General features: G+C 35.0%; 2 protein-coding genes across 2 annotated transcripts; both read right to left on the bottom strand.

Moving 5' to 3' along the window:
- Positions 1 to 229: 229 nt before the first annotated feature.
- On the bottom strand, positions 230 to 3,364 carry LOC126693805 (zinc finger AN1 and C2H2 domain-containing stress-associated protein 11-like). The gene is made up of 2 exons (XM_050389944.1): positions 3,011 to 3,364; positions 230 to 1,287 (listed from the first exon to the last, which is right to left on the bottom strand). The coding sequence occupies exons 1-2, from the start codon at positions 3,107 to 3,109 to the stop codon at positions 511 to 513; spliced, it is 876 nt and encodes a 291-aa protein (XP_050245901.1). The 5' UTR covers positions 3,110 to 3,364; the 3' UTR covers positions 230 to 510.
- A 1,387-nt stretch (positions 3,365 to 4,751) lies between these two features.
- LOC126693804 (40S ribosomal protein S2-3) lies at positions 4,752 to 6,778 on the bottom strand. The gene is made up of 2 exons (XM_050389943.1): positions 6,009 to 6,778; positions 4,752 to 5,136 (listed from the first exon to the last, which is right to left on the bottom strand). The coding sequence occupies exons 1-2, from the start codon at positions 6,660 to 6,662 to the stop codon at positions 4,972 to 4,974; spliced, it is 819 nt and encodes a 272-aa protein (XP_050245900.1). The 5' UTR covers positions 6,663 to 6,778; the 3' UTR covers positions 4,752 to 4,971.
- Between the last annotated feature and the right edge of the window lie 15,817 nt (positions 6,779 to 22,595).

Below are 22,595 nucleotides of genomic sequence, written 5' to 3'. Positions count from 1 at the left end.
TTTAATTTGTATAAGCATTAAAAGGATAGCTATATTTATTTACTTATTTATTCATGTCTCCTAGTCCTAGTCCTCCTCTTGGGTACTTATACAACAGACTCAAATGAAAGTAAAACTAAAAAAAAAAAAATTGTTTCTACTCCTAACCAAAATATTACAAGACCCAGAAAACTTCATCTTAAGGTCACCAACACAACATAGGAGAAGAAAAAAATTTGACATGTCACAATAATTCCAAATAGGTTGGTGATCTCTGCTCATTTCTATACCCTCTTCACAAGAAAATAGGCCGCCAATAACAATTAACTAGAAATACAACTTCATGGTCAACGATTGATTTCACAATGAACAAAGCATTTTGCATTAAAACTTACGATTTAACAATTCCAATGATTGATTGAATGCTCAGAAAATATTTGCATTTTTCAGAGTCTTAAATCCAAGCAATGCGTAAAAGTATATGCACTTTCTCCAAAAGTACACTACACTTTGCTGTTTTGACAATCATACCTAAGTTCTTGAAGTACCACCATGGTCCCTCTCAACATGCTGCACAAGAGACACTGGATCACGAAATCCCCTACTACACTTTGGGCAGACATCAATTGTCACCTTCTTCACCCCAGGTCGATTGCCATTCCTTTCATGGACTTTCTCCACATGCTCCACCAGAGTTGTAACAGAGGAGAACTTTGCACCACACTGTGGGCACTCCTCTTGTCCAATCCCACCACTGCTGCTGCTGCTCTGCCCCATCCCATCCTTTGCGATCTGCCACTTTTGGCTAATTTCAGTGCTCAATTTTGACATGCTTGCTTCAGCTGAGGCTCGAACTGTTGAAGCTGCATTAAGAATGCTTGTAGCCCACGCGGAGGAAGATGAAGTTGGAGCTCGTTTGGGTTTTGACTCTTCTTTTCTACTCCTACTTAAAAGACCCATAAATGGGAAACCTGCTTCTGATTTCTTCGGCCCAGGACATTTGTGGTCGGGTCCAAACCTGTGCTTCAAACAATGGTCTACCAAGCAGTCCCTGCACTTGATTGTGTTTGAGAATGTTAGGATATCCTTGCAACCAGGGACAGGGCATTTTTTCTTCTTTGTGACTTTCTCATAATTTGACGGATCACACTCGGTGTTGACATGTGTCTCCCAAGTAATGTTTGGGTCTTCATCAGGAATTAGGCGAACTCCTTTGGCACAGAGTGGGCAGATGACAACAGTGACATCTTGTCTGTCAGCATTTGGACAACTGTGTTTGATGTAGCTTCGGTGCTCCAAACAGAACACCTGTAAAAAAATTGTCATGTTTTAGTGGCACAAATCAAAAACTCCCAAGAAGAACATACAATGCAAGAGCTCAATGGTCCACAATTTGAGAAGATTAAGGAGGAAAGATTTGAAAATAAAATTCTTATATACCCATCCATAAAATACAAGATAAAATACAAATGTAAGAAAACCACAAGGAACACAGCACCAGCCAATCCTCCCTAAAGCTCAGACATCAGCACCAGCACAAAATAACAACAAAAATTAAATCTCACATGAAGTAGTGGAAGTCAAATGCCACAGTAAACAGGAAAGAATCAAAAGATAAAAACACATTACCAGCCTAACCCACTAAAGAGCAGGCACAAGATAACAACAACTACCTTGACTAGTCTGTAATAATTTTAACCAATGAACATGCCAATGAAGACAAGACATAAAGGATCTAAAATCACTTAATACAAATACCATCACAAAGGAATGTGGCCCCTACATATTTACACTGCGCTTTTAACATCAAAATGGTTATTCTTCTATGTTTATTTGGTTACAAAACAACTGCTATTTCTGAAATCATCTAAACACCAAAACGTTGGTTTTGGATAACCAAAGTTGATTCCAACTTTTATTTGCATACCAGGATCCTTTAACTTGTTTCCAAAGACATTCCAACTTTTATTTGCATACCAGGATCCTTTAACTTGTTTCCAAAGACAGAGACAAGCATAGAACACATAATGCGATGCCTTAACACTTCCTTCTGGAATAAAAACTTATTATCAATTCCACTACTTCTACTTTCTAGCCATTCAAGTTACATGCAACAAAAGAGCAACCACTGAAATGATGACATAACAACAAAAGAGAGAAAACAAGAGCTATACAAACTGAACTATCAAGAGTGGGAAGATTTATTGTATGCAGAAAAAAAAATGTTGAAGTTGTCATTGTGGGTGCTAACTGTGTGATTGGTGCTTTGCTATAGAGCAACATTACTGCATGTATATATCAGTGATCCCTAAAAATCATTTATACACTTCCCTAGGGGAACACCAATATTCAAAGTAGTCAATTAATCAGATCATTAACAAAATTCACAAACCTTCTTTACCCACCACCAGCTATGTGATTTTTGATACAGGCAAGCAGAAGCAAAAGCAAAAGCAAGTACGAGATAGACCAAAGGAAAGAGTGGTTCGTTCTAATAAAAGAAAAAAGCCTATTTGATAGAGTAGAAAGAAAGTAGGAGTAAAGGGGTTCCAGCTAAACTAGTAAAGTCTCTTTTTTTCTTTTTTCTTTTTTTTTTTAAGTCTCTTGTCATGGAATAAGGGACATGGGTTCAATTCCTGCCTACAAAAAAAAAGGTAACCAGTTGGTGGGTTAGCCTAGAGATAAAAAGAAATCATAATGAAGCAGATGTCATAAATTTCGAATCCAATTCTTGTATCTATCAAAAAAAAAAACTAGGGGCAGAGAGAGAGAGAGATTGTGAAAGCATGCATGCATGGATCTAAACAATTAATTAAACAAAACACACACATATACATATATATATATATATATATATATATATATCCTGATCCTGATGCGAAAATCAAACAAGTAGAAGGGGTTTAATTTAAGAACAATGACCATAAGTTGAGAACCCATATTCCAAACTAACATATAGAATGAATGAATGAATGAATGAGGTGTAAAGTCATAAAAACACAAATGAAAGAAAAGAGAAATGGGGGGTGACCTGGCGGCAGCGATCGCATGTGAAGGGCAAGAAATCGATGAGTTTGCAATCGTCAAAGGAGCAATGCTTACCGAGATCTGGGAATTCCGGAGTTCCCATTCTCGAACTCAAAATAATTCAGTCAATATTCAAATCCACCTATCTATATCTATACCCCTTTTTTTTTTTTTTGTAAGTAAAAGTAAACTATACCCTTATTAGAGAAGAGAAACAGAGATATATGGAGAGTGGACTTTGTCCCTGGATTTTGGTGTCCAGAAGCTTTCGGCCCGGAACCGAAAGAAAGACAGAGAGAGAGAGAGAGAGAGAGAGAGAGAGAGAGAAAGAGTCCTTCGGCTTCCGGACTTGGAATGGAGCAGGACCAGAAAGTCTCCGTAATTCCAAATTAAAATTAAAATAAAATTAGTGTTGGACTTTTCTATGAGACGAAACGGACCTTAAGTTGAGATCACAGCCCGTGATTGTCCATGGCCCGGATAACTCGGATTAAATTCCTCTAGTGTGTATGTAATTGTTTCAACGAGTGGTTTTTTTTTTTTTTTTTTTTTTTTTTTTTTTAATATACGAAACTGAAACTTTATTAACATAAACGAAAAGAAACTAGCATACTCTAATAAATAAAGACTCTCCTCAATTTAAGTAACAAATTGCCTGACATCCCAAACATGTTTTGCTAACAAGTGAGCTACCTAAATACTATTCTTAATGTGAAATCGAAAAACTATGAAAAACATAAATGTTTAGGAATTTTCAATTTATTTTATTTTGAATAAGTTTTTAATTTTATCAAACTAAATTATATGTTTAAGTTTGATTTATTTTCCATGGTCGAACTTGTTATCAACCTTGTCAAATTTCAAATAATAACTTGATAGCTTATGTACATAATTTAATCACAAATCTATATAAAAATATAATATTGCATATATTTAAATAGAGGCTTTTTTCAAAAGTTTTATAACTTAATTAACTCCTCCTGATGTTTCTAATATAGAAGTTCAAACGAATAAATAAATAAATAAAAATAAAAATAAAAAACTTGTTTACCGACAAATTATTATGTTGAACTTAACTTACTTGGTAATTGAGCTTAAAGTTAGACTTAACCTTGACTCATTTGCTAGATAAATGAACATAATTAGGTTTTTCTTCAAGCTTGGCTCAAACTATTTATAAATAACTTTTTCAAAAATACCCACATCATAATTTTTATTTTATAGATAGTTTCATCCTATATCATCAAACTAAAATTCATTAGAAGTTAAGCTAACTCAAACCCACTACCTACTAATTATATACTCCAAATTCTATTTCATTAAAATATCAATTTTCTTGATTTTTTTTAATTATTTCTTTTTTTCACACACAAACCATCACTCACTCTCTTTCTTCATTCTCGAAATAAGTAAAAAAAATACAAAAAACTAAATAGTGCTATTGTAAATTTAAAAAACTTAATAGTATTTTTATAAATTTTCATAGGTATTGTAGTTGTGGATCAATTTTACACAATCATATATTGTATGTTAGAAGAGTATTGCTTATTTATACTATCCTTTTTGCCATCAAAAAATCTAGTAAACAATCTTACCACAACTCTGAAGTGACAAAATGTAATTCACTTTAATCGCTCTGGTACGGCTGCAGCTACCAAAATGCAATGTACCATGAAAAGGTTCAAGCAAACAGAAATCAGTGGCCATGCACCTTAATTTTCCCATGATGTGAAACATTTCAAACGGAATCAAATTAACTCTCTCATTGGATTTCATATAGCATAAATATTGAAATATCCATACAAAATTAATCATAAAGCCAAAATAAGCACAAAATCATCGGATTTGATAGTCCAATACCAAAACCTTGAATGAAATAGAAAACTTCTCAACCAGCAACATGTACTCAAAACTCAAAAGTCTCTAAAAAAATATTTGTCTCGTCATTGTTATAACCAAACTAGCTCAAGCCTCAACCCTCTGGCTCTCAGGCTCCTCCAGGATTAGCTTACCAACTGGTTTTGACAACAGATCTGTGTGCTCTTGGAATGGGGACTTTGTGAAGCGAGTTTCTTTCCAAAACTCAGGAGTGAGGAACCCATAAGTTTTCAGCAGACATTCAAAAGTTGCCTGTAAAGAAAGAAAAACAGAGACATTATGACCCACAGATTTATAACTAGCACATTAGAACTTATAACCGTTAACCACCTTTTATGTTTATTTTTTTCCTTACTGATGAATTAGTGAATTTTATTCAAAACAGACAGATGAATGAGTGATGTATGTACTGGACAATAGAGAAAGGTGACTAATTGAAGGTGAAAAGGGGAGACACATCTTAAAATACATCAAAATATGGACCTTAAGAAAACTTTAATAGTCTATTTATGGTGGGTAATGGAGTTTAGACCATTTTTACAATCCATCTTTGGTTTCTTTAAATGACTAAGCACTAAAGAGCAAAGATGCTTGATATTAATTAATTCCAATGGCAAGTAATCTCATAGAAGACAGTAGAAATTATGCATTGCAAATGCTAGTACTAGTTATGAAGGCTTATCTAACATCGACTAAGGGTCTAAGATCATGGAGTCAAAACTTAATTGGCAATGTGTTTCTGCAGTTGTAACATAAAAAAGTCGTTACGTAAAACCATCAACTTGCCCACTGCTGTCAAGGATACACCTATACAATTCAAAATGCAGTAATTCCATAGATACAGATGCTCACTTTACATGATACGGCGAACAATAAGTACCATTTCAAAGTCAATCATAATTCACTACGTTGCAGTAATAAAAAAAACAAACTTGATACGAGTAGCAAGGTTAAAAAATCAGATTTTGAAATAAGAGGGTTAGATTTTAGCGACATTTTACCATGTTTTCAACAGTTAATAAAATCATAGGCATAGAGACATTAAGAGGCACTATCTGTATAGAAATTGATTATGCTATAGTTATGAAATGATTATGGTATTAAAAACAAGAGAGAGAACCAACCTTGACAAAGTTTCCGAGTGTCTTAGTTGAGCCCCTGGAAGAGGTGAAGACATCGTCAATCCCAGCAAATTGAAGCACCTTCTTGGGAACTCTAGCGGCAACAATCCCGGCACCACGTGGCGCAGGGACCATACGGACGGTGACGGAGCCACACTTTCCGGTGACCTTACAGGGCACCGTATGGGGTTTCCCAATCTTGTTCCCCCAGTAACCCCTCCTCACAGGGATCACAGACAACTTGGCCAAAATGATAGCACCACGAATGGCGGTGGCGACTTCCTTGCTGCACTTGACGCCAAGTCCAACGTGGCCGTTACCGTCACCGACGACGACGAAGGCCTTGAAACGGGTACGCTGACCGGCACGGGTTTGCTTCTGAACGGGCATGATTTTCATGACCTCGTCTTTGAGGCCAGGGCAGAGCTCGTCGATGATTTGGTACTCCTTGATTGGGAGAGAATGGAGGTAGATCTGCTCCAAAGACTTAATCTTGTTGGATTTGACGAGACGTCCGAGCTTCGTGACTGGGACCCACTTCTCCTCCTCCTCGCGACGGGCCCTGCGCCTTCCACCGCGTCCCCTGTCTCCCCTGGGACGTCCTCCGCCGAAGCCTCTGCCGAAGCCACCGCGTTCTCCTCCACCACGCTCAGCCATGATTTCTTTTGGAAATGAGAGAGAGAGTAGTAGAGCAGTGATGAAGGAAGGAGAAACCCTAGCAGAGGATATGAGAGATTTTTATATGTGAAGTACTGTGGATTGCATCATCTAGGGTTTTGGAGGTATGGGTTTAGGATTCTGCGGATAACTGGATTTTAGGGCTTTAGGCGGGGCTTCTATGTTGGGCTCACTAAGTGGGCCAATACAACTATTACACTTAGCCCAAAATAAAACTCAGAAACACCTTCTCCAGTTTTGATTTTCGACGTTGGAACACAATTTAATTAATTATCAAATCCTAGTTTTTTTTTTTTTTTTAATACAGATACATAGGGTTTTTTTTTTCTTTTTTAATTATCATTATTATAGATACTTAGGATTTGTACCCCTGAGTCCACTCCATGATGATTACTTTGGTTTTGGTCTCATATTTTATTATGCATGTTCATGGAGATAGTATATAAAATAAAAATACTTGACCTTTTTCTCCCAAAAATATGTCCTATGCTATTAGACTATTAGTACTAGATTTGTGCTTTGGTTTTGGTCAGAACTAGTACACTTTGTAAAATTGTGATTTATAATTATTTTGTGTTGGTTTTTATTTTGTGCCAAATTTAATTGTAATTTTGTTCACTCTTATGTACCATGTATTTTATGTGGGATTTCTTTGTAAAGGTTGTGTGTGTGAGAGAGTGTGAAAACTCAAGGAAAAGTGAAGAGCAAGAAGTTTTCGTGGGTAGCTCACGAGAAGCCTTCCCACGAATTGAAGCATGTGCCCTGCACATGATTGGAATGCGAGAGTCATGACAGATGCTGACAGCTGGTTTTCGTGAGTGTCTCGCGGGTAAGGCCTTCCCACAAGATATCTGCGAAACATTTTTTTTTACCAATTTGTCATATCTTATACACCAAGTCTCTACACACACTATATATACCCACATTACCTACATTCTAAGAGGAGTGCTTTTCAGAGAAAAAACCCTAGCCACTATCCTTGAAAGTGAGAGATTGTTATACCCACAATTCTCTACACAATCCATTGTGGTTTTCCTCAACTTCTACTTCTCCATTTCCAAATCCTTTAGAGGTTGATAGTCCAAACACTTACCACACTCATTCTAAGTGTCAAGTGAGGTTTTGGTGCTGCTGGGAAGCATTGGAAGAAGCCAAGTTTTGAGGGATGCAATCGGGAGTACTGCGAGATCCGGAAAGCTAAATAAGACACGGTTCCGAGAAGCCTTGTTGGAGTAGGAGTTTGAAGGGCTTAGGTGCATTGGGTAGATTAAGCTTGGAGGGTCTCTTACTACTCGTGTATCCCAACTTATTGTCTAGTGGATCGATTTACCGCTTGGAGGGCAGTGGAGAAGTTTTACGCCGAGTACTTCAATTTCTTCTTCGATAACACATCGATGTGTTATCTTGTGTTTGCATTCTTATTCCCTATTCTTTTAGCTTTCATCTTACTGCTGTGATTTGTTGAATATGGCTTAGAGTAGTTTTATTGTTTGTACGCTCACATTTACTCTATTCTGCACTTAATTTAAGTTAGAGTAAAATCAACCAAGCTGTAATCTTTAATTTGGGAGTTTAAACAGTTCTTGTGTTTTAACACATAATCAAGCTTTCAATTGGTATCAGAGCGAGTACACTTGTTGTGGTTTTATTACTTAAGTGTGATCCTAGACCCCTTTGTGATGGATCGATCTCAATCACTCAATGCTCCACCATTCTTTAATGGGATTAACTATGCGTTTTGGAAAGTCTGTATGAGGGCATTCCTGTGTGTTATAAATGAGTCAGTATGGGATTCTGTCGAGAATGGGTACACTTGTTGTGTTTGCATTCTTATTCCCTATTCTTTTAGCTTTCATCTTACTGCTGTGATTTGTTGAATATGGCTTAGAGTAGTTTTATTGTTTGTACGCTCACATTTACTCTATTCTGCACTTAATTTAAGTTAGAGTAAAATCAACCAAGCTGTAATCTTTAATTTGGGAGTTTAAACAGTTCTTGTGTTTTAACACATAATCAAGCTTTCAATTAGTATCAGAGCGAGTACACTTGTTGTGGTTTTATTACTTAAGTGTGATCCTAGACCCCTTTGTGATGGATCGATCTCAATCACTCAATGCTCCACCATTCTTTAATGGGATTAACTATGCGTTTTGGAAAGTCTGTATGAGGGCATTCCTGTGTGTTATAGATGAGTCAGTATGGGATTCTGTCGAGAATGGGTATGCTAGACCCACAACACTTAAGTTCGAATGGGACAAGGCAGCTCTTGCTTTGGCAAATGCCAATAGTAAAGCAATTAACGCTATTTTCTGTGGTGTGTCTACTGATAATTTTCACAGGATATAGCATGTGGAAACTGCCAAGGAAGCTTGGACGATTCTTGAGACTACCTATGAGGGTACCAAGAAAGTTAAGGACACAAAGCTCCAAATGCTTACCACCAAATTTGAAGAGCTCAAGATGGGTGACGATGAGTCATTTGATTCATTCTATGGCAAGTTCAATGAAATCTTAATTGCTAAGCTCAATCTCGGAGAGAAGATTGAGGATGCCAAGGTGGCGAGAAGATTTTGAGGTCCTTACCAGAGAGCTTTCATGCAAAGGTCACAACTATAGAAGAGAGTAAAGATTTGGATGAGATCAAGATTCAAGAACTCATTGAATCTCTCCAAACATATGAGCTCGGATTGCCTTCTCATAAGTTGAGCAAATCACTTGTTCTCAAAACCATCAACGAAAGAATAGATGACTCCTCCAAAGAAGATGATGTGGATAAGGAGGTAGCATTCCTTGTAAAGAACTTCCGAAAATTTCTGAAGATGAAAAACAGTGGGAAGTCATTCAACAAAGGAAAGTTTTCTTCCCCCAAAGGTGTCAGGAAGGAGTTCAAGAAGAAAGATGGGACGGATTCACAAACCCCTCAAGGAATCGTGTGCTACGAATGCAACGGTTATAGACATCTCAAGAAGGAGTGTCCCAACTATTTGAGAGGGAAAGGTAAAGTGTTTGCCACTACCCTTAGTGATTCTGAAAGCTCAAATTCAAACACGGAAGAAGAATATGACAGTGAAGGAAATTATAGGGCCTTTATGGCAATTGCCTCCATTGATTCAAAGGATGATTTGAGTAATTTGGTTGATGAACTTGGTGATCTTTCCGAGGGAGAGGAAATGGAAGACTTGGAAGATGAAGATGTATGCCAAAATGAAGGCGAGAACAACCTTCAATAAGCATATAATTCATTGCTGGAAGATTGTGGCAAATATGCCAAAGTTGCAAACCTTGTTGTGAAAAGATTGAAGAAGAACATAGGTGTATACTTGTGCAACTCAAGGAAGCGAAGTGTGAAGTAGAAGGACTCAAGGGAGAGTTGGTTGGAGCTTACTCTAAGATCGAGTTTCTTGAACTTGAAATTATCCAAGCTAATGTCAAGGTTGAGCATATCACCACCAAGAAACTTGACAACGTGCTGTCCTCACAAAATCTTCACATGATAAGACTGGTTTGGGCTACACCAGAGAAGGAAGCTCTAGTGACGAACCCAAGAAGGAAGTAAGGTTCGTATCAACCAAGAATGAAGAGAAACTCATGGAAGTGAAGCCTGAGATTGAGACCCCTGCTGCTATAAAAAGAACCATTGGTGCAAAACCAAAGGAAAAAGGGAAGTCATTACCCAAAATTCAAAAGGGGCTTCAAGTGAAGCATGTGTGTCATCATTGTGGCGTACAAGGGTACACAAAGCTAAATTGTTTCAAGCTTCATGCTCTCAAGAAAGCTGACTCTATGCGTGGCAAAGAAAGTTCAAAGAGAAGACCAAAGGAAGCACAAGCTAAGGGCAGGGCCGGCCCTTCCCTTAGGCGAGTTAGGCAATTGCCTAAGGCCCCCAAGTGGAAGGGGGCCCCAAAATTTTAGAAAAGAACCGGGTAGTAGATGGAAAAAAAAAAAATAGTTTCAAATGAATTACAAAAATAATCTGGCACATCCTTTTAACCAAAAAAACAAAAATTTTGGTAAATCCTATTAAACATTAGTTCTAAACAAAATCATTAACCAAAAAACAAACAGATAAACTACAAATCCGGTCTAAGAGATTAACCACAAAACAATCACAAATCAAAATAAATAAATCCACTCAAAACCCTAAAAATTTTTCCTTTCACTCTAGTCTGTGCTCTCCGCCTCTCTCTAGTCTCCAGTCTCCACTGTTCAGTCTCCAGCTGGACCGCCTCAGCCTCTCTCTGATTCTCTGCTCTCCGCCTCTCTCAAGTCTCAACTGCTCACCTCACTGTATCAGGTTCTGAGGTTCAGGAATCAGGTATAAAATTATAAATATTTGGGCACAGGGCACTCCATTTTATTTGTTAAGAACTTAAAGATAACTTTGTTGATTTGGGCCCTCCCTGGCTGGTTTTGTAACTTTGTTTATCACTTATCAGTTTATCATTATGGCTGGCTGGACCCTCCCTGGACTGGGCATTAAGTTTGGGCCTTCAAGGTTTTTTTTTTTTTTTTTTGGTTATAGATAGGATTTGTTTTGTGTTTTTTTTTTTTTTTTTTTTTGGTGGGTGGGTCTTATTAATAAGTCTTGTGTCAGTGTTATGGCTGTGCTTAAATTTTTGTTATGTTTGTGCTTAATTGGTTGAAATTTCTAAAAATTTGTTATTGTTTAGTGAAACTACAACAATACTTTTTATACTAGCTTCTGAGCACGCGCTCATAGGCTCTTCTATTTTTTGGATAAGGGTTAATTTTGAGCATTTATTATAATTTGGGATTACTTTATTTTCCAATCACAAAAAAAATCTAGGAGTGTGATGAAAAAATTAAAAATATCACAAAATCTAGCAGGTGAAATAATTTTTTCATCACACTCCTAGATTTCTTTTGTGATTGGAAAATAAAGTAATCTCAAATTATAATAAATGCTCAAAATTAACCCTTACCCAAAAAATAGAAGAGCCTCTAAGCACGCGCGTGAGCTCGTGCTCAAAGGCTAGTATTCCGTAATTATTATCATTTTTTGCCAATTTTGTTTATGTATTAATCAACATGTTATTAATTGGAAGATGATGCTATAATTTAGTATTAACCTATAGGGGGAGGAAAAAAAGATCCATTGAATAAATCTTATAAATAGTGCATATAATGAAAATGCATAATGAAATCATAACAATAAAACTACTTACAAAATACATGTGGTGACCAACGAAATATTTAACCCAAAAAAAAAAAAAAATGTTATATGTGTAATATCAATCATTCACAAATGTGTAATATTAATGGACAAACATGTAAACTTCAACTGGGTATAAATAGAAAATTATAACATTACAACCAAAAAATAAAAAAGAGTCTCATCACACGTGATCCTATATATCATCCAAATTTTGTGTTGCTTCTAATGTGAATGTTAATAGATAAATTTTGAAAACCTTAATATAATTAGAATTTGAAAATGTAGAAGATTGTTCAAACTGGGTTTGTGATTGAAAAATATAAAGCAACAGTTCAATATTGTCATGTACTTCATTTTTAGATCTCTCTGTTAAAGTGGCCCAACTTCCTAACAAAAATTACCCTGTAACATATGGAGAATCCTGAAGAATAAGGGGTCCTAGTTAACTTGTTAAAGAACATCGATAGCATAAAATCTTGTTTTTCTTTTTAATTAAAAAAAAATTCACCCACCATACATATGCAGAAGTCAAAATTTCCAAAATAAACATGCAAAGGTAAACAGAAGCATAGATATAAGATTAGGAATTGACAAATAAATAATTTCCCTCTTCATTTGAAAAATAAAATAAAATAAAAATGAAAGAAGGGAACACCATAGGTACATTGTAATTACACATTCAAAAAATAATTCAATTATTTGATTGTTGCTTTCCATGATTCAAATGTAATTACACATTCAAAATTAAGTGGCTCAAATGTGAAACATGAGTAAGAAAAGGAAATGTAAAAGTTTGGTAACTTCTTCATAAAATCTTGGGGTTCATGCAATCTTAACACTTTCGTTTGGCTATAATCTAAAATCCTAGATTGGCATCAGTCATCGATCTATCAAGGTCGCTTTATAGTGCTTTCAGTTGAAACACATATCTGCAAACCACAATGTGAATGGAATAAGGATGTTACTATCTTTCTTAAGAGTTTTTGGTCCAAACAAAGTAAAAGAAAATTTTTGACAGAAAATTTGAATAGATTGAACCGTGCAAACATACCTTTTAGTACATGTTTCCCAATAGTGATAATGCCCATTCATCCTCATCCACCAATTTGAAGCCAAAATCCTTTCATTCAAAATGGCATGCAAAACGTATTAGATCAAATTAGACTCCATAAAATTATTTCATAAAAGTAGAAGGAACAAAAGCAAATATCATAGGAAATAGGAATGAGATCAAACTTGCCAGCACTCTTGAAAGTATAAGAGATTTCGCAAATTGGCGGAGGAAATGACAGACTCTTGAAATCAACATCATTAACAATTTAAACGATGCAATTAGAATGGAAATGGTAATGAGAGTTTTTTTTTTTTTTAAAAAAAAACCTGAAAAAGAACGTGAAAACGTGAAACATGGGAAATAGAGAAGTTTGAATAATAGACTCTCTTTTTTTTAATAAAGGTAATTGATTTTTTTTTTTTTTTTTTTTTTTGCAATAACGGCAGATGTGTGTGTTTTTTATTTTTTATTTTTATCAATTATAATGGCAGATATATTCACAAACAAACGTGTGTTTGTTTTATTTATTTATTTATTTTTTATAAATAGATAAAGAAATTTGAAAACCATCAAAAAAGTGGTCCTATTTTGTAGGCAATGTTTTAGTGCAAGTTAAACATATATTTTTACCTGACTATCCTTTACTTTTGTTTCTACTTAAACATAGACTGTAGAGGTATTTTGGAACAAAAAAAAAAAAATCTAGTCCAAACAGGTGTAACCCCTTAAATTGTAGTATAGATAAATCGGGTTCTATTTCTCATTTGCTCTACATTTGAAAGTTATTATTATTTTTTTTTAGTCTTTATAAATATATTGTTTGATTAGAAATGTCTACTAGAAAATATGCATTTGGATATGAAAAACTTAAAAAAGAAAAAAAAGAATAAAAATTAATTGAGTCTAAAAAATGATCAATGGATAAATTTGTTATTAGTAATAAACAAAATATAACACAAAATTTAGATGGAAATATCACAAATGAGCAAGAAATTCACCAAAATAATTTAGAAGAAAATGATGTTCAATTTTGCAATACAAAAAATCTTGATAATGAACTTCAAAATAATTTAGAAGAAAATGAAAATAATGATGAAAAACATAATATAAAAATATTAAATAAACATTAATTTAATTAATATATAAGTATAAAAAAGACCCCATTTTTTGTTCTCACTTTAGACCCCAAAATGTCTAGAGCTGACCTTGTTTCCCTCTCATCATCTCTCTGCCTTAACCCACGTCACACCGTGCTCCATGGCTGACCACCAAGCTCTCCTTCTAAACCTTCATAGCCGGAGCTTTTCAAGCTCATCACCTCCAATCACGCACCACTGCCGAAACCCAGCCAAAATCAAATCACGACGACCACTACGACCAAAACCCAGCCAAAATCAAATCGCAACAAAAACCCAGAAGCTTACCAAATCACAAATCAAATCACACCCACCGAAATCAAAGCACAAAACCCACAAAACAACCAAAATCACAAAATGAAAACACTGAAAGTGAACCCACCGTTAAAAAATTATATATTGGTTTTGTTATTATATTTTAGAAGAAGAATCATCTTGTTGAATTAATTTTAGATCTAAATTAATAAAACACATACCACAAGCAAGAATGATAGACTGAAAGCAAAGCAAAAAAAATTGTATTTCCCAGAAAAGTGTTTTTAGAAAATAGAAAGGGTAAGCAAAATATAAAAACAATTTGTTTCATAATCTCAAATAAATAAATAAATAACAAAAAATCACACACCATAATCTGGTTAAGTCTCATGAGCCACAATTTCACCTAAGATGATCGTCTGAGTTGAGAGGAAGAGATTTTCATAGTCTTTGGCTCGGCAACACAATTTTCGATTTCCTTTCTTGATGTGGCTTTCGCTCGCTCCTCTCCTATCAGCCTAGGCGACGTATAAAGAGAAATAAAAGGAAGAAAAACAAAGTACCACATAAAAAAGAAGAAAAGAAAAATGGTGAGAGAAGAAAGACAAACTGAGAACAAGTGTACTGTCGTATGTATTTTTTTTACATTTTTTATTTTTATTTTTTTTTAACTTTTTAACTCTCTTTTAATATATTTTATTTAATGGTTGAGATTGAAAATTGTTTTTTAAACTTTTAATCCCAGCCATTAATTACAATTACATCAGGGTATCACACTTGAATCTGAAAAATACAAAAAGACCTACACATACACATACAAATACGTATACACATACACATACATAAGCACACATATACATATACATACACATACATAAGCACGCATAAACACATATACATACACACACATATACATACACATAAACATATATAAATATAAACACGCATAAACACATAAACATATATAAATATAAGCACGCATAAACACATACACATACAAATACATAAGTACACGTACACATACACATATATAAGCACACATACACACACATACATAAACATACACATACACATACATATACACATACAAATACACATAAACATACATACACATACACATAAATATACATATACATAAACATAAACACACATCCACATAAACACGTATAAACTCACATAAACGTAAACATACACACACATAAACTTAAATATAAATATAAACACACATAAAGGCTCGATTTAGCACACCAAAGTAACTAACGAAATTGTTTGAGGATTGGTGTTAGTTTACAATTTTTTCCAGTCTATATGAGGGTTTAATTTTTCTCAGTCTGTATGTGTGTTTATGTTTATGTTTATATGTGTGTGTTTATATGTATGTGTGTTTATATTTGTTTGTTTTTGTTTATGTTTGTTTATGTGTGTTTATGTGTATGTGTGTTTATGTTTGTTTGTTTTTGTGTATGTTTGTTTGTATTTGTGTTCATATATGTTTATGTGTATGTGTGTTTATGTTTATAAATATAAATATACATAAACATACATACATACATAAACATGCATAAACATAAATGAACATAAACATAAACACACATACACATGCACATTAACATACACATACACACACATAAACATACACACATAAATAAACATGCATAAACATAAATGAACATAAACATAAACACACATACACAAGCACATTAACATACACATACACACACATAAACATACACATACACAAATACGCATACATACACATACATAAACATAAATGAACATAAATATAAACACACATGCACATATACATAAACATACACATGCACATATACATGCACATACACATACACATACACATACACACTCATACACATACACATACATAAACACACATGCACATACACATATTTTTTTAGTTCTTGCCTTAGGCCCTAAAATATCTAGGGCCGCCCCTGATTAAACGTTTCGCTAGAATGCAGCAATAATCAAATCTATCTCACCTGACAACTTTTGTTGACCTACGTATTTGATTTATCAACCTTTTAATAAGCTTTTCATAGCTGCTTAAATCCTAACAAAAAATAAGACCACATCACCTACCGATATAAAGGAAGCAAGTCACATAGCCTATAACTTAGACTTCAATAAAATAACATACACAAAATCAGAATTCTAATCTACAATAACAGTATCTAGGTGAGTAATAAGTAATAACGTTAGCCTTTTCAATATATAAGGCCCAAATAAAATTTCGGAAAATATATATACTAATTCCAGTTTTTCAAAACTTAATCCCTGTAGTGTCAGCAATACGGATACCTTATTATAAGTCAACCTCAAAGCCTGATTTCTTTCATCTATCTCTTTAAATTTGTGTAGTCTTGCCTGTTCAAAATTTAGAGCACTTTCTGCAGCCCAAAGTACTTTACCTGTCATCACGTTGCCAATTGATGACGGAAAAAATTTAAATGAGACAAGTCACTAAACAACAAACACAAAGCATGTTATTATCAAATCCACTTCATTAAAATGTCTTAACTTCCACCTCTTTTAAAAACCAAAACAATCTCAAACTTCCAACTATTTCTCCAAAAAATTTACTAACTTAATAAACATAGACAATGAAAAATAAGGACACAGAATTTTGAATACATTTTTTTCACCTTAAACAACAATTCACTTAAGTTGTCCACCTCAAATCCAAAACTTACACATTCAATGAGATACAAAAAGTAACATTCTGAGTCAATACAAGCACCAAACAAGTTTCAATTTTTTTTTCTTTTCTTTTAAACTCGAAACCCAGAATACTATAATAGCCGAGAACAGTAAACCTCCAATCCTAAAACTTTCTAATCAAACAAAAAAACCCCAACACCACACTTCAAAGAAATAAATAAAGAACAAAGGAAAAAGGGGAGGGGCTTACAATTTGCAGATATAGTGCAGATTAGTCATAAGTTTTTTTATACAATAATATGTCAGCAACACAGACTGACAAAACATCAAATAATAAATATTTATATATTATTACATTGTTCCGTGCTCCCACTAAATCACACAGCAACTGAACAAACTTGCCTAGGGTGACTTAGTCAGATGCTCGATCAAGTCCAGTCGTTTATGCTCAGGGTAGGCCATGAAAGCTTCCCTCATGTCGGCCGATGCAAATAATTCAGTGGCCCTGAACATGGTTAGGTCATCAAGTCTCTCAGGATGCTCCTCAGCCAAAGACTGCAAAATGCCTATGACCTTGGTCATTGAGTAGCCACTACCTTGTGCAGAATTTATAGTAAGCGTACTTTCATAGGCTCTGGACACGGTCTTCATCCTTTTGTCAGATGAAGTTTCGGCGGCAGCTGGCTGCTTCCCTTTTGAGGTGCAGCCTTGCTCGTTTGCTGATAATGTATTTGCAACCGTGGGGAAGAGACGTGCTAGCAACCCATAATGGACCAGCCCTTTTACGTGGAATTCTCGGCACGCAGAGTTCACCTAAAAACAGACAAGATGTTGTATACATGGGATTAGAGACACTGGTATATATTGGATTGTTTACATGAAGAATTTAAAGAATGAACGGCATGAAAATTTATTAAATGTATAATACTCACCACCTCTGCTTTTGCCCAGGCATCCTTGCTACCGTTGATTCTGTTTCTATTCGAATCCCATACCATGTCGGATCTCCGAATTAGATGGGAAAACGCATAGTATCTCTTTTTTAAACGTTTAAATTTTCCTGATATTTGCATGGCATTATAGTCATTTCCGGTTCGGCCGTTAAACAACAATGTGACAGCTTCCACATGATCTTTCGTCAATATCCCATTAAGAATTTTCTCATGATCTGCTTGTGCTTCTTCTAACAAAATTTCAATTAACACATGTTCTAGTTCTTCATTCCATTTCGCGTCGGATGTCTCCGCCATCTAATAGGCAATACACACTTAAGCCCTAAGTATTTGTTTTATAATTTCTCAACCTCAACCTAACCTTATGCTCTAACCGAGTAACCGCGCAAGTTCTAGAATTATGTATAAAAGAAAGTGATGCATCTAGAGCAACACAGAGTAACAAGCAAAAATGAACAGTAATCAAGAACATATTTCAGTAATGGTAAACATGCCATTTTTGAATTTAACAGAAACACTTAACACTTACCTTTGGTGCAGGAACGTTGTTAGAGGAGGCTGATGAAGATGACGAAGGACGAAGGAGGACAAAGTGAGCTCCATATATGTAATGCCAGCTGTGGGGTGAAGGGAATTAAAGTTGATTTGATTGACAAAATCCGTAGCTGGGTTGTGCGAGTAGATTAGGGCTTCGATTTTTGGGAGAAGGACAACGTGATCTGTTGGGGAAAGGGAGAATCCTGGGGAGTAAGACTGTGAGAGTGAAAAGAAGACAAAAGGGGAAGAGGGGAGACTAGAGAGTGGTAAATGGGGGCAGGCTAAGTTGGCTCTGATGTTTAATTGAAAAGAGGGTGACATGACTGACTGTAGATTTTCTTTTCTTCTTTATGTGTGTCTATAATGAAACCAAAAAAGTAGGGTAGAGAAAAAAAAAATTCTAATGGAATAAAGAATAAAAGAAAGGCTTATGGACTATGAGTTTTCTGTGAGAGAGAGGTCTTTAGAGGAGGAAGCTGAGCTTCAGCGCAGCACTAAGAAGGTTAAGGAGGCAACCATATATGTTTGTTTGTGTTTGTGTTCATATATGTTTATGTGTATGTGTGTTTATGTTTATAAATATAAATATACATAAACATACATACATACATAAACATGCATAAATATAAATGAATATAAACATAAACACACATACACATGCACATTAACATACACATACACACACATAAACATACACACATAAATAAACATGCATAAACATAAATGAATATAAACATAAACACACATACACATGCACATTAACATACACATACACACACATAAACATACACATACACAAATACGCATACATACACATACATAAACATAAATGAACATAAATATAAACACACATGCACATATACATAAACATACACATGCACATATACATGCACATACACATACACATACACATACACACTTATACACATACACATACATAAACACACATGCACATACACATATTTTTTTAGTTCTCGCCTTAGGCCCCAAAATATCTAGGGCCGCCCCTGATTAAACGTTTCGCTAGAATGCAGTAATAATCAAATCTATCTTACCTGACAACTTTTGTTGACCTACGTATTTGATTTATCAACCTTTTAATAAGCTTTTCATAGCTGCTTAAATCCTAACAAAAAATAAGACCACATCACCTACCGATATAAAGGAAGCAAGTCACATAGCCTATAACTTAGACTTCAATAAAATAACATACACAAAATCAGAATTCTAATCTACAATAACAGTATCTAGGTGAGTAATAAGTAATAACGTTAGCCTTTTCAATATATAAGGCCCAAATAAAATTTCGGAAAATATATATACTAATTCCAGTTTTTCAAAACTTAATCCCTGTAGTGTCAGCAATACGGATACCTTATTATAAGTCAACCTCAAAGCCTGATTTCTTTCATCTATCTCTTTAAATTTGTGTAGTCTTGCCTGTTCAAAATTTAGAGCACTTTCTGCAGCCCAAAGTACTTTACCTGTCATCACGTTGCCAATTGATGACGGAAAAAATTTAAATGAGACAAGTCACTAAACAACAAACACAAAGCATGTTATTATCAAATCCACTTCATTAAAATGTCTTAACTTCCACCTCTTTTAAAAACCAAAACAATCTCAAACTTCCAACTATTTCTCCAAAAAATTTACTAACTTAATAAACATAGACAATGAAAAATAAGGACACAGAATTTTGAATACATTTTTTTCACCTTAAACAACAATTCACTTAAGTTGTCCACCTCAAATCCAAAACTTACACATTCAATGAGATACAAAAAGTAACATTCTGAGTCAATACAAGCACCAAACAAGTTTCAATTTTTTTTTCTTTTCTTTTAAACTCGAAACCCAGAATACTATAATAGCCGAGAACAGTAAACCTCCAATCCTAAAACTTTCTAATCAAACAAAAAAAACCCCAACACCACACTTCAAAGAAATAAATAAAGAACAAAGGAAAAAGGGGAGGGGCTTACAATTTGCAGATATAGTGCAGATTAGTCATAAGTTTTTTTATACAATAATATGTCAGCCACACAGACTGACAAAACATCAAATAATAAATATTTATGTATTATTACATTGTTCCGTGCTCCCACTAAATCACACAGCAACTGAACAAACTTGCCTAGGGTGACTTAGTCAGATGCTCGATCAAGTCCAGTCGTTTATGCTCAGGGTAGGCCATGAAAGCTTCCCTCATGTCGGCCGATGCAAATAATTCAGTGGCCCTGAACATGGTTAGGTCATCAAGTCTCTCAGGATGCTCCTCAGCCAAAGACTGCAAAATGCCTATGACCTTGGTCATTGAGTAGCCACTACCTTGTGCAGAATTTATAGTAAGCGTACTTTCATAGGCTCTGGACACGGTCTTCATCCTTTTGTCAGATGAAGTTTCGGCGGCAGCTGGCTGCTTCCCTTTTGAGGTGCAGCCTTGCTCGTTTGCTGATAATGTATTTGCAACCGTGGGGAAGAGACGTGCTAGCAACCCATAATGGACCAGCCCTTTTACGTGGAATTCTCGGCACGCAGAGTTCACCTAAAAACAGACAAGATGTTGTATACATGGGATTAGAGACACTGGTATATATTGGATTGTTTACATGAAGAATTTAAAGAATGAACGGCATGAAAATTTATTAAATGTATAATACTCACCACCTCTGCTTTTGCCCAGGCATCCTTGCTACCGTTGATTCTGTTTCTATTCGAATCCCATACCATGTCGGATCTCCGAATTAGATGGGAAAACGCATAGTATCTCTTTTTTAAACGTTTAAATTTTCCTGATATTTGCATGGCATTATAGTCATTTCCGGTTCGGCCGTTAAACAACAATGTGACAGCTTCCACATGATCTTTCGTCAATATCCCATTAAGAATTTTCTCATGATCTGCTTGTGCTTCTTCTAACAAAATTTCAATTAACACATGTTCTAGTTCTTCATTCCATTTCGCGTCGGATGTCTCCGCCATCTAATAGGCAATACACACTTAAGCCCTAAGTATTTGTTTTATAATTTCTCAACCTCAACCTAACCTTATGCTCTAACCGAGTAACCGCGCAAGTTCTAGAATTATGTATAAAAGAAAGTGATGCATCTAGAGCAACACAGAGTAACAAGCAAAAATGAACAGTAATCAAGAACATATTTCAGTAATGGTAAACATGCCATTTTTGAATTTAACAGAAACACTTAACACTTACCTTTGGTGCAGGAACGTTGTTAGAGGAGGCTGATGAAGATGACGAAGGACGAAGGAGGACAAAGTGAGCTCCATATATGTAATGCCAGCTGTGGGGTGAAGGAAATTAAAGTTGATTTGATTGACAAAATCCGTAGCTGGGTTGTGCGAGTAGATTAGGGCTTCGATTTTTGGGAGAAGGACAACGTGATCTGTTGGGGAAAGGGAGAATCCTGGGGAGTAAGACTGTGAGAGTGAAAAGAAGACAAAAGGGGAAGAGGGGAGACTAGAGAGTGGTAAATGGGGGCAGGCTAAGTTGGCTCTGATGTTTAATTGAAAAGAGGGTGACATGACTGACTGTAGATTTTCTTTTCTTCTTTATGTGTGTCTATAATGAAACCAAAAAAGTAGGGTAGAGAAAAAAAAAATTCTAATGGAATAAAGAATAAAAGAAAGGCTTATGGACTATGAGTTTTCTGTGAAAGAGAGGTCTTTACAGGAGGAAGCTGAGTTTCAGCGCAGCACTAAGAAGGTTAAGGAGGCAACCATATATGTTTGTTTGTGTTTGTGTTCATATATGTTTATGTGTATGTGTGTTTATGTTTATAAATATAAATATACATAAACATACATACATACATAAACATGCATAAACATAAATGAACATAAACATAAACACACATACACATGCACATTAACATACACATACACACACATAAACATACACACATAAATAAACATGCATAAACATAAATGAACATAAACATAAACACACATACACATGCACATTAACATACACATACACACACACATAAACATACACATACACAAATACGCATACATACACATACATAAACATAAATGAACATAAATATAAACACACATGCACATATACATAAACATACACATGCACATATACATACACATACA

This window comes from Quercus robur, chromosome 7 (genome assembly GCF_932294415.1).
Source record: "Quercus robur chromosome 7, dhQueRobu3.1, whole genome shotgun sequence".
Taxonomy (NCBI): domain Eukaryota; kingdom Viridiplantae; phylum Streptophyta; class Magnoliopsida; order Fagales; family Fagaceae; genus Quercus; species Quercus robur.
The sequence above is the reverse complement of the archived record's forward strand: the minus strand, read 5'-3'. Positions and strand labels throughout refer to the sequence as shown.

Excerpts from the sequence above, each read along its gene's own strand:
- LOC126693805 (XM_050389944.1), bottom strand. The coding sequence starts at position 3,109 with ATGGGAACTCCGGAATTCCCAGATCTCGGTAAGCATTGCTCCTTTGAC. Across the intron at positions 1,288-3,010 it reads CATGCGATCGCTGCCGCCAG|GTGTTCTGTTTGGAGCACCG; the intron begins GTCACCCCCCAT and ends ATTTTTTTACAG.
- LOC126693804 (XM_050389943.1), bottom strand. The coding sequence starts at position 6,662 with ATGGCTGAGCGTGGTGGAGGAGAACGCGGTGGCTTCGGCAGAGGCTTC. Across the intron at positions 5,137-6,008 it reads CACTCGGAAACTTTGTCAAG|GCAACTTTTGAATGTCTGCT; the intron begins GTTGGTTCTCTC and ends CTTTCTTTACAG.